Here is a 12826-nt window from a genome sequence, read left to right as displayed (position 1 = left end):
TGATTCAACACATATTGTGGTCTATAATAGCCACAACTATTAATAGACTATGGTTACATATGTTAGTTTAAAGACAAAGTCATTAACCCAAGCAGGAGTAGAACAAATTCATGATCATAGTATCTGTTTGAATCAATGACTCTATAACAGAGGTGCAATGGCCAAGTGAGTCACCTCATTTAAAATCCAACAGAGCAGCTTTTCAGCTACTGAAGAAAAACCTGAAACCTTCTTTTACACCAGTAACACCCTCAGATGCACCTGAAAACCCTAGGTGCTTTTCAAAAAGTTAACCTATGTACTTGAGGTCAAGGTCATTGAGATTCCAATTTGTCCGAGATGTTTATCAGATGTACTCATGGCATGAATTTGAAAACCTTATGTCATCTCGCTCTTGAGTTATAATGCTCACAAACCTTGTCGTCAATGCCACCTGCTTTCTCATAGTAGTGTACTCTCAGAATTGGCACTTCTTGTTTTAAATGTGCTTTGCAGACAGAAAGGCCTGCCCTGAATGTGCACTGAGATGTTACATGTAGTAAACTATCCTAATTTTATCGCTTTAACCTTATTTATACATTTCTAATAATTTTGAATACAACCTAAAAAAGTAGGTTTGTATCCCAAATGCCTAAGAAACCCATCTGTCAATTATTAAAACAACCCAGCTTAAGGTATGAGTAAACTGAGTAAGGGATACCAAAATAACTGTCTGCTGTATGGTCATATGGACAGGTTTTAGTTATGATTCAGTATTTTCTGGTGTAATGCAAAAGTAGGAAAAAAGATTATATCTGCTCAGATTAAATTCACATTTAAATGTACGAGATGCTTTCTTATGACCACCTAATGCATGACAGCACCTCAACCAGATGTATGAAAACAAAATTTGCATTTCTGATTTTCACTTCCATTTTTTCAAGTAAAACCCATTAATGTTGCTGAAGTGAAAGCAGTATGTGGGGAGTATTTATTTATTGGTTTTCCACAGATAATGTTCTGAGTTTACAAACTTTTATCAATTCCTGTTCAACAGTTAGGATTAATGACAGCAATGGCTTATTCGGTACAGAAATGTTACAATTTCAACTTCATTTTTCCTTTTCTGTCAGCATTGTTTTCCTTACAGGTAGCAAAATGCTACCTGATGAAAATTTTATGCCATTTTGAAATATAAGGTTCCACTGAAATAACTGGACTCTAGTGCAAAAACCCCCAATCTAATTCTGAAATTAAAGTTTGACATCATGCACCACAACTTATAACAATGCATCTCCTGTGGACCGTTACACATTTGTTGCAAATAGCCTGGACCTTTTAGCAATCACCTGCAATCGTAACATCCTTGAACACGGTGAAATGAGCTTCCCCAAAACTGATTCTGATTGTTTCCTTTGGTATGTTTGTGTACTAAACTAAAATTCATTCACTCACACACACACACACAAAAACAAAAATGTGTCATGTGTTTCATGCTTGCCTATAATGAGTCAGTCATTCATAGCCAGTCTGGTCCCAAGCTCATGCTAATTTCATGCCAGAGTGGGCACACAGCACAAAAGAGGAAAATTAAAATTAAAGAGGCAACCAGAAACTCTTGACAGACCACACATCAGCACTCCAAACGAACCTTCCTCTCATCTCCTCTTCTGCACCCACATTGCAAGACAGGCAGAATCAGGTCAACCCGACATGAAAATGAGACTCCACTATAGCAGATTAGGCTGAGAAAAGGAACCGAGTAAAAACACCTCTGAGCACTCATAAACAGGCCTACCGATCCCTCGCCACTCCTTCAGCAGGAGTGGGTCAATAGGATCATCACCTAGTGAATTAAAAAGAGATTGTAGTTAACAGCTTAACAATCGTCTTTCTTCTCAGTTTTCGTATTTTAGACAAGTTGTTTTGACACGGGACTCAGACGAACAAAGAAGAAAACAGCATAAAGGAATGTCAAATCTAAGAGTCTCTGTGTCAAACACTTCTGAACCCATGAGGGTAAGATGACAGCATCTGACAGTAGAAGGGAAAAGAGAAAACTCTGACACAAAGTCAACCAGAAAAAGAAAAAAGGAGGGTCACAGGCTTTGGCAGCAGGGGAGTTTGTTGCCCCTCTGCCCATCCATGGTTGGGGGGACACTTATGTCCACTACATTGTTGCCTGGAGAATCTTCGTGTGCAGATCTGTCTGATATTTGCTTCTGAGATACAATACGGTAGATTTCTAGGAAAGAAAACAATGGCATAAGAGGAGGTCTAACAGTAGAGTACCTGGATGATTATTGAGTTGAGTTCACACTTTTTATTTTTTTACCTGTGAGAATGCTCTTGAATGCTTCTTCTACGTTAGTGGAGTCCAAGGCTGAAGTTTCAATAAATGAAAGAGTGTTCTTTTCTAAGGTTAAAAAAAAGAAAGAAAAAAGATTTTTATTTTACAGCAATCGAACTGAATGTTAAGGAGCTACTTTGACTGCTCCAAAGCAAAACAAAGAACACTCAAAAATCCACCTGCAAATGCTCGGGCCTCATCAGTGGGCACGGCCCTGAGATGTCGAAGGTCGCTCTTGTTTCCAACCAGCATGATGACGATGTTGTTGTCAGCGTGGTCCCTCAGCTCCTTCAACCAGCGGTCCACATTCTCGTACGTCAGGTGCTTCGCAATATCATAAACTAGGAGAGCCCCGACTGCGCCCCGATAATACCTGATGAAGATAGAGGTCATAAAGCCATCATTATCAACTAACTTTTTAACATTAACATGGTTTAATATAAGTTTAAACCATAAATAGAAATTACAAGCCAAATGTATTTTCTTTTACACTTGTTTTGATTATAATTGGTGACTAATAACAGTTTCATATAAAGACACTAAGGTTCACAATCATTTCCATCCCTACAGAAATAAGGAGGACACACAAACAATACAAAGAAAACAACAGGACCTAATGATCCAATGGAGCAATGGCTTGCTGCTTTTGCTGAAAACAATAGTGCCACCAATCTGACACCACAAGACTCCAGCATCTCCAGCAGGATTTCTTGTATTGCATTTTATACCTTGTATTATTTTCACAACTTTTTATACATATAAATGTAACGGGTGTATTAAAAAAAATCATTTATTTTTTGCTTTGTCAGTATCGTTTATGTACATATGTATATATCTATTTTCTGTATTTATATTTTTGGAGCTTTTATTTTGTTTGTGTGACCTTTGACTTCCCACAAAGTCATTTCGCTATTCTCCTCAGTCACCCAGAGGCCCTGCTGAGGAGAGGTGAGTGTACGCTAGTGTTTCCGGTTACACAGCGATTAAACACAGTTAAGTGATTCAAGGATTGCTTGTTCCCTTTATGCATTTTGTCTCACGGCTTTGTTGGATGTTTTAGTGTTAACTGTTGTTTCCCTGTCGATTACAGCGCTTTATTGTAACATGCTAATTTGCCGATCCCAGGTTAGGGCACAGGAGCATGCAGGTGATTTCTCATGTGGTCTGCTATTCTTCTCTCTCCCTTAAAAATGTGCATGCAGAAGCCCAGTTAAATTTGCTGTACCGAGTTGTTTTTATTTTGAACAGTTTTGGGAGAATAAACCCGCCCCAGCTGGCAAAGCGAGAGTTGACTCCTCTCATTATTCACACAACACAACGTAGGAACAAGGCAATCAGAGTTTCAGGCCAGACCGGCTACATAAACAGCTGTTACAAAATGGTTCCTCTTGGGTGATTAATTCCTCCTGATAACAAAAGGAATTTGGACAATTAATTTATGTAAAACTGGCACCAGGTCTAGTACCCTAAGGGGTTCAAACACGTACTACTCAGCCACAATTATTAGCAAAGACACATCTCATTATACATGTCTAAGTGTGTGAACATTACCCTATAAATAACCATTACTAACGTAACACCTTAAGTAATGCATACGACAAAACAAACTCACGCTGAGGTGATGGCTCTGTAGCGCTCCTGCCCAGCTGTGTCCCAGATCTGAGCCTTTATCGTTTTGCCGTCCACCTGAATGCTTCGGGTGGCAAACTCCACCCCGATGGTGCTCTTGCTCTCCAAGTTGAACTCATTTCTTGTGAAACGGGACAGCAGATTACTCTTCCCCACTCCAGAGTCTCCAATTAGTACAACTAGAATCAAAATACACACCATACACATGAAAAAACAAAGCAAACAGTAGACCTGCTGTGTCAGTGGTCTACCATGGCTCACTTAAGGCTGCAGCATTCCCACCCCTGTGACGCTGCACAGCCAGCCCAGAGAAATATTTTTTTTATTTAAGCCAGTCAAACTCGCCACAGCAGAATGCCTGCCCCCATCTCACCATATCCCTAACATCCTCCTCTGTCACACCAACCCTCTGCAACCTCCTCTGAGGTTTTTCTCTTTTTTCCCCCTCACTGGCAGCTCCATACTCAACATGCACTATTTCTTCTCTGCACATCCAAATAATCTCAGACTTGCCAAGCTTTCTATCTAAATCCCTCTGATGTCCTCATTTCTAATCTTGTTCATTATGGTCTCACCCAATGAAAATTTTAGCATCTTCAGCTTTGCCTCCTCCAGCTCGACCTCCTGTCTACTTCTCATTATCACCATTTCCAAGCCATACACCACAGTAGGTCTCACTACCATCTTGTAAAGCTTTGTTTTCACTTTTGCTGCTGTCTTTCTGTCACAAATCACACCTGACACTGGTCTCCATCCACTCTACCCTGACTTGACCCCAGGTATTAAAACTTCTCTACCTTCACTACCTCAGCTATTTGCATGCTTACCTATTCACCTTTCTCCCTCTCATTCACAGAGGTATTCTGTCTTGCTTCTACTGACTTTCATTACTCTTCTCTCTTAGTTCATACAGTCACCTATCCAGGCTCTCTTCCAGCAGCCACGTACGCTTACTACAGATCACAGTATCGTCTGCAAACATGACAGTTCACAGAGACTCCTCCCTGGCCTTATCTGTCAGTCTGTCCATCACCACTGCAAACAAGAAGAGGCTCAGGTGGATCAGACGATCCGATCCCACCGTGAACCCAGTGTCACCACTGGCTCACTGCCCTCATACATGTCCTGCACCAGCCTCACATACTTCCCTGCTACCTCTGACTTCCTCATAGAGTACCACAGTTCCTCTGTATCGTTTGTTTTCTCTAGATCCACAGAGACACAGTGAAGCACTCTCTGACCTTCTCTACACTTTTCAAAGAAGGCATCACATCTGTAGTGCCATACCGCTGCTAACTTATCATCAGCTTTGTTCTTATTCTGTTTCCACAACTGCTTCCCCTTTTCTTAATGATGTGGCTCATCAGCTTTAATATTTTTAACACTTAAAAAAATCATTTTTTTCAATACTGACATTTTCAAACTGACTTTACGCTAGAATTTCACTTTGGTTCATGCACACCACCTTCACTAATATAAGACATATTTTGTCTAATGTTAACGTGACGACAAACAAATTTGATGATGTCAGAGAGAATAAAATGACATTAATTATTCCTGTTAGGCATACTCAAGGTCGTTATCACCAAGTTATCCAGCTAACTGATTTACGTTGATTTACAGATCAAATATAAATCAGAACATGGGTTCGTTTCAGTTAACTTCAAAGTAGGAACGTCGTTGTGATGTTAGCGGCTAGCTACTTAAACACACTTTAAGCAGCCTGACAGCTGCCGTGTCTAAACTTACTCACTGGGATAAGGTGTATCCTAAAGCTAGGGAATGCACATTTGTTCACTGAATTTCCAAACTCTACCTGCAGCAGCGTCAGTTTTTTCAGCAGGTATCGTTTCATCGTTTGCTACTTTGCTACCAGTGGAGCTAACTTTAGCATTACTGACTTCCTCAGTTGCTCCTGTTGTTACCGAGAGCCATATTAAAGACGACCGAGACGCTGACATTCATCCCCCTTCAGAGATAAACTTACCTTTGAACAGGTAGTCGTATTCATCGTCTCGGGCTCCCATTTTAGAAGACTTGTTTTTTTAAACTTTAACACAAACAACAACAATAACAACAACAAGCTTCTCCACCAGCAGGTAACAACCAGCAGGCACCGCCTTCTAGGAAGAGGAAAGGCACGTGAGTTTAGCAACTTCGAGTTAGGCCAATTGAAAAGTTAATCTCATTGACTGACAGACAAATCCACCAATCACATGAGTTCTTTGAAGATGCTGGCCAATCATCGTGTACCTTGAAAACACGACTACCATCGCAGCCTTTGTTCGCCTAATTTGGATGCTCGGAGCCTTCAGAGCTCGTCGACGTACCCCCCTCGCCACCCCCTACACACACACACACACACACACACACGAGAGAGGTATTTTTTTCTTGTTTTGAAGTAAAAAGTATTGCACAATATACACCAAGACGGAAAGACTATACTACACTGTGCTAGAAAAGCAGGATATACCATCTATTATTGTTATACCATGTTCATATTCTATCTTTATCTTTTATCTTTTTCATTTACATCATTATAGTTGTAGGTAACTATAATACCCTGGTCAGAAATGGTTTAATTGTACCCGAAAGGATGTGCCTAGGCCAACACAGGCATCTGGTGATGCAATTATTCTTGTTCTTACAATTAGAGAAAAAGCTAGATTTGAGATTACACTCAGGTGTGCCTGTATGTCTGTGGTCATTGCCTGTGGCAGAGATAATGTTCTACAGATACATTATATTTAAAGGGCTGGGCTAAAGAGGTTAAAGGGATTATCTCGAATGAGATCATGTGGCTTTCCAGCTTTCTGCTTTTGCATGTGCAAATTTACAGCCTCTCCTGCAGTCCTACAGCCATTCTCATGACCTTAGGAAAACAATCTCAATGATGTTAAAGCTTAGTCTGTCCATTGTAATCCAGAGCAAAATATCAGCTTCTTAGATTTACTTTAGTTATTTAAAACATATTTTGGTTGTTTCTTCCGATAAACCTTTGAAGTGGCACCACCAAGTGGCCATATTTATAGCACTCTACAAAAACAACAACCCCTGTCATGCTTACAGAATTAATAATGTGAGACTTCCATTCAGCTTTTAGAACTGAAGAGGCCATTCGGATGAGAGGTGAAATGCCTTTAAGTTGTAAAAATAAATCTGACATAGACAATACTCTAGATGCTGGACGGGTCACATTTCAGGTTTCCCTATATGTTTTGTGGCCTCATGCAGGAGTTCTCAAACACTTTGTCCACTGACCAGAACCAAGCCACTAAAGGATTTGCATGGCCGGGTGAATGACTTTTTACAATGTAAATATTGCAAAGGAAACATTGTGCTGCTAACAACTGTTTTATCTGAGCCAGAGGTCTGAGTCATTGTTCGGTTTACCGCCTTGTTACTGACAAAGACATTACACATAGTCTTGTTACTACCAAGCAGAAATATGGTGTTTAAGCCAAGGAGTCATGCCAGTGCATTTCTTTGAATCATCACTGTTTCCAGTCGTAAAGCTGAGACATGTTTTTCTTAAGAGAGGCAGTTCATCATCAGTTTATATAAATGGACTGTTCACAGGATATTGTTTTCAGTGACAAGTTTGGCATGTTTTTTAAATAGGTTAAGATAAAAGTTACATGGAGATCAAACTGGGCAGCATGTGACCCATCAATTAAAATGTTTTTGACTCCTTAAGTCTGAAGTACTTTATTACTTACTAATGATTTGTGGAGTCAGACACAGAGGTTTATGTGGTAAGTTTCTCCAGTGGCCATGTTCAAAGTTTCGTTTCCATGTCACATGATTATTTTGCCAGGACTGTCAGAGAAGCTAATGCAGGGCATGTTGAGGTGCACTGTAGGAATGACAGATGGGTTCCACGTGGGGGTGGGATTACTTCAGGGATCAGCTCTGAGGCCCCTCTTGTTTGTGGTGGCAATGGACAAGTTGACAGACGAGGTCAGGCAAGAGTTTCTGTGGACGATGATGTTCGTAGATGACAGTGACAATAGAGAGGTGGAAGAGTTTCAGGAAAGGATTTATTTGTGACAGAAGGATAGCAGTTAGAGTGAAAGAGAAGGTTTACAAGATGGTAGACAGAGGTGGTGACACTGACAAAAGACAGGAGGCCGTGTTGGAGATGGTAAAAATGTCATGATTTTATCGGGAGGGACCAGGATGGACAGGATTAGAAGTTAGACCAGAGGGACAACTCAGGTTGAGGTGTTTGGAGACAAAGTTAGAGAGACGAGGCTGAGATGGTACGGACGTGTGCAATAGAGGACATATTGGATGAAGGATGTTGAATATGGAGCTGACCGGCAGGAGGAAAAGAGGAAGACCTCAGAGAAGCTTCACGGATGAAGGAGGACATGTAGAGGGTTGGTGTTACAGAGGTGGATGCTATGGTTATGGTGACATGGAGGCAGATGATCCAATGTAGTCAAACAGAGCCGCCAAAAGAAGAAAAACCACCCAACAAAGAACCAACTAAAACACATCATCTCCATGGACAACAATTCATAGAACTGCTTTATTTCGTATTCATTCTGATTGAGTCCAAACACACGCACACACAGTCATCTATTTATCCTCATGTATAAATAGATGAATTTACACAGATATACATAAATACACATTTCTGATATGCATATTCATTTTGATATCATGCTATGTCTCTGTAAAGGACTCTCCCTATTGGATGAGGGCACACAGGGATTTGAAAACACACACAACACAGCTGAACAGTTGGAAGAATCCCTATTGATCTGCATGTACATTAAACCCCACAAATCTTTCGGTTTTGGATATCATACAAAGACACAGCCGTGGTTTGCAAACCATAAATATACAGCAGCTGCATCTCAATAAACACACTGAAGAATATGGTACAGTAAAATCATGTAGATTGCAATCATTTCTTGCCCAGCAGCAAAAATGAAACCAAACAAAAATAATATTTTCCCGATTCAAATGGAAAATATATTTGTATATCTTTATATATGTATTTATAGTTTTATGTACACATTCTCAGGAGCACAACTATGAGAAAGAAAAATAAATATTACAGCACAAGTGGAAAAAAATATAAACAACAGACCTATATGTAAAATTTCCTAATAAGGCAATTAACGCAAAAGCTAAACTGTACAAAATATTGCTGCTATGGTCTTCATCTGATGAACAACAGCAAACTGATTACAACTGGCCACTGCACGTCATGAGAACAAACCGATTCTTATTTTACAACACCTGACATTGATGTAACCTCCCTTACACACAAACACACGTAAAAAGGTACCAACGAACCGAAGAAACTGCCTGTAGTTAGTTTAAAAAACCCAAAAACCTCCAAATCTTTAAGTCTTTAAGATGTCAGCCACAGAGAGACTACAGTAAACACTAAATGTACAATGACTGTGATTGATGTCACAGACACATGTGCACACACACACACAAACACACAATCCTAAAATAAATACTGTCCAAATATCAGCATGTGTGAGCAGAGACTCTTATCTAAGAACTCGAAAATATGACTTCTGGATAATGTGACGAGTGTTTATTTGGCCTCTACCACTAGTTCGTCTTCAGGTCCTTTTAATGAGTGCAAACGACGTTCAACCCATTCACAAACTGCTGTGTCTCACCAAGCCAACACGCACTGCGTTCACTGGAATATACAGGTAACAGCTACGATATCGACCGCAAACACTACAACTGGTGCTCTACATCTACAAACATTGGAAAGATTCCCCGATTTCTTGACGTGAGGAGGTGATGTAGAAAAAGATATGCTGATTCTACTGTTACAAATGATCCCTGTGCGTCAGTCCGAAAGCAGGGCAACACTGGAAGACATTGTGTAGACATGAAAATTACTCTAATGACAATGTCTGCTGCCTTAGTGTTGTAATTGACGCCTTCTATTTTGAAGGCAAGAGTCATCACCCTCAGGTATTGGAACAACATGTGGTGTAGTGGAAAACAACACTGAATTAGACAACACATGAAAAAGAGAACAAAATACCGCAAAATACCGCAGTGAAGAAAATGAGCAAAACAAAAACAAAAAGTCTTTGGATGCAAATAGATAAAAAAAAAATGAGTGAAAAGTACCAGTCGTGAATATTACAATCAAATACAAATAGACAAATAAATAAAAGTTCACAGTAGTAAAAACAGCTGAAGAAAAGTTTAGAAATGAAAATATAACAACAGGACTTAAGTTTTAATAATGCTGTAGATGAATATGTTTTTGCTTTTTTTAAAGTTAAACTGCATATTTTCACTACTTTAAAGGATGACAGCGATATCTGGATGTTCTGCTTTGATTGGCTTAAAGTGGTTTTCACTGTAACTCCTGTCCTGCGAGCACAGAACCCTCCAACATCACGGGATACAGAAGAGTAATCCACTGACTCAGGGGGAAAAAAAAAGGAAGAAAAAGCCCTATTTATCCGAGTTATGTCAGGCTATGGTGGCTGCCTAGTAAGACGTACTTTGCACACTTGGTTTTGCAAAAATCTTTTAGCATCAAACTGTTCTGAATTTTGTGATGATGACCTCTGGTAAGATTATCATGGAAAAGCAGACACAGCTAATTAACTTCAACAGCAGCGGCATAGTGGAAATGGGCACCATACTGGCAGCAATTACAACCACTGAGCTGGAGATTTCCTTCGAACTGGTTGGAAACACAGCAGCCAGTGGAGTCACAGGATGACTGATATGTTCCAGTCTAAGGTAATTGCACTGGAGATAATTTTGAGATTAACGAGTTTAATTTCATTTTTCTTCAAATTAGGTTTCCTTACTGGGAGAAACTACTTTATATGCTCCTAGTTCTGGATGTGCCATTCATTTTCTTTATTGAGAACCGAAGGCAGTAGTAGCATTAATATAGCTTCATTAAAGCCTCGCTACAAAAGATGAACAGTTGCTTAAAAATGGAAAACTTTAATACTATAAACTTATAGGTACATTTCTATAAGGAGCATCCACTCAATTTAGCATTTTTTTAACCCGTATTTGTGTCATGGATCAATGTTTTAATGAGCTTCTTGTGGTTTTGTTTGATCACAGAACCCAGGAGATGTCTGCTGGCTAGTATGTGTGACTTGTAGAGAAATCCGCTTTGCAACATAAAGGATATCACGAATAAAAATGACTTTCAGAGATTCGTTGGGAAAGAGTCGGTTGGAGAGCTGTGTTAGTGTGAAACAGAACAAAAAGTAGGTTATTGTGGTCTTTTGGGTGTGTCAAACATACAAGACTACATACAGCCTTATGCGCACTATGTCACACATACAAATATTTATTAAACTGATGTAATAAATTTCATTTGTCAAAGGGTGAAAGGCAGGGATGGTTGCAAACCAGTGATATCATCACTGTCAGGGTTTTTTCTCCCTCTGGTACTCTGGTACAGTCACTTTTTCCTCTCAGTGTGTTTCTGTATGCATGTTTTTAAATCCTGGTTCAGACAGAGATCGCGCTGCTGCCACTGAGGTCTGGACTTCAGACTGATGAGTCCTCTCCGCTGAGACGTTCACTCCTGTCTGCCAGAAAACAGGATTTACTGTGGGAGACAGACAGACTGAGTTAATGCATTCAGAAGAGGGAAAATGTTTCATTTCCCCCCTGGGTGTACAGCCTGTAAACTCTCATTAATTATTTGGAAATGATAAATAAACACCGAGCCATCAAATCAAAGTGCAGCTACAGATGAAAAGCAAACAGGAAGCCAGGACAGTGAGCTCAGGCAGAGTTCCTTAACAGCAGGTAAAGGCAGGTATAAAAAAAATAAAAAATATTTTTTACAGGCTACGGCCGTCTGATTAGTCTGATTTTCCAGTTATAATCCCACATATAGTAAATATTTGTTGTATCTTCTAGAAACCACACTTTTTTACCTGGACTGTCTAAACAATCCCAATCAAACTATGAACACTTTCTACTCTTTAGCTCATGTTCCTCACCAGCTGACGTACAACTTTGTACGTGATGTTTTTTTGTTAGTTTGTTTGTTTACCAATGACATAACCTTTCTGGATTATTATAATTATGACCGGTTGGTGACTGGCTGCTGGAAGGTGAAATCTGCAGCGAAGAGGATACTGAAAACCTCCTTGTGATTGTTTGGTAGTAGATTGCCATGGTTGTCCATAGTTTGCATAGGAGACGCTCACTTGCATGTAAATTGTGAAGCTGAACACGAGTGAAATTTGAAAAAACGAGAAACGGAGAACGTTCGCCTTCAGTTTAAAAATTGCTTCATATTGCTACAAACAAAATGCTTCCAAATGTGCAACTTTGACAACAAACAGTCTCCATTTCCGTCTTGCATCGGACTTTTCGCAGTTTCACGACCACTCGGCGAGCAGTTGGCGACTGTTTTCACACATGCCGGCGTCTTCGCTGCAAACTACAGGTGATTTCTGGAATCTGCTAATGATCAACGCAATCACACAGTTTTCAGTGCAACACCTTATTTCACTTAGTGCTAGCAACCTTCAGCAACCCCTCATCAACTGATTGGGGATAAACTTTTTTGGCAGACTGTTAAACTGAATTGAACTGAGCTGAATTTTCCCTAGCGACTGCTTGTTGCCAGGGATTCGCTGACTGGCCTTTAGGCTCTAGGTATGACTGAGGCTTTATATGCAGCTGATGGGGTCAAAATCTGTCATTCGAGCATTGCTGCTCTTCATTAGACAATGATGCTGCATTTTCAGTCACATGACTCTAGTCACATGATGATGTCACACTGATGGAGTGTAATTGGCCAAATTATACTGACATCTTACGTTTACAATAAGAAAGTGGAGCTCTGTGTTGTATGAGCTGTTGATTTTTGTTTTCTGC

The 12826-nt window shown here is 39.9% G+C and overlaps 2 protein-coding genes across 3 annotated transcripts in view; both read right to left on the bottom strand.

Moving 5' to 3' along the window:
* Nucleotides 1-947: 947 nt before the first annotated feature.
* LOC120747197 (ras-related protein Rab-11B-like) lies at nt 948-6107 on the bottom strand. The gene is made up of 5 exons (XM_040052895.1): nt 5946-6107; nt 3942-4137; nt 2509-2702; nt 2315-2395; nt 948-2224 (listed from the first exon to the last, which is right to left on the bottom strand). Exons 1-5 carry the CDS (start codon nt 5983-5985, stop codon nt 2079-2081), a joined length of 657 nt encoding a protein of 218 aa, XP_039908829.1. The 5' UTR covers nt 5986-6107; the 3' UTR covers nt 948-2078.
* A 2357-nt stretch (nt 6108-8464) lies between these two features.
* Nucleotides 8465-12826, bottom strand: part of pip5k1ca (phosphatidylinositol-4-phosphate 5-kinase, type I, gamma a) — a 53059-nt gene continuing 48697 nt past the window's right edge. For both annotated transcript variants that reach the window (XM_040052893.1, XM_040052894.1), the window contains one exon: nt 8465-11540. In XM_040052893.1, coding sequence (XP_039908827.1) covers nt 11538-11540 — 3 coding nt within the window. In that variant the 3' untranslated portion in view covers nt 8465-11537. The remainder of the gene's footprint in view (nt 11541-12826) is intronic.

This window comes from Simochromis diagramma, unplaced genomic scaffold (assembly GCF_900408965.1).
Source record: "Simochromis diagramma unplaced genomic scaffold, fSimDia1.1 OVJJ01000419.1, whole genome shotgun sequence".
Taxonomy (NCBI): Eukaryota; Metazoa; Chordata; class Actinopteri; order Cichliformes; family Cichlidae; genus Simochromis; species Simochromis diagramma.
The sequence above is the reverse complement of the archived record's forward strand: the minus strand, read 5'-3'. Positions and strand labels throughout refer to the sequence as shown.

Coding starts and splice junctions, on each gene's coding strand:
- LOC120747197 (XM_040052895.1), bottom strand. CDS start 5,985: ATGGGAGCCCGAGACGATGAATACGACTACCTGTTCAAAG. Junction 4,138..5,945: donor ATACGACTACCTGTTCAAAG/GTAAGTTTATCT, acceptor TTTTGATTCTAG/TTGTACTAATTGGAGACTCT. Junction 2,396..2,508: donor TGAGGCCCGAGCATTTGCAG/GTGGATTTTTGA, acceptor TTTTAACCTTAG/AAAAGAACACTCTTTCATTT.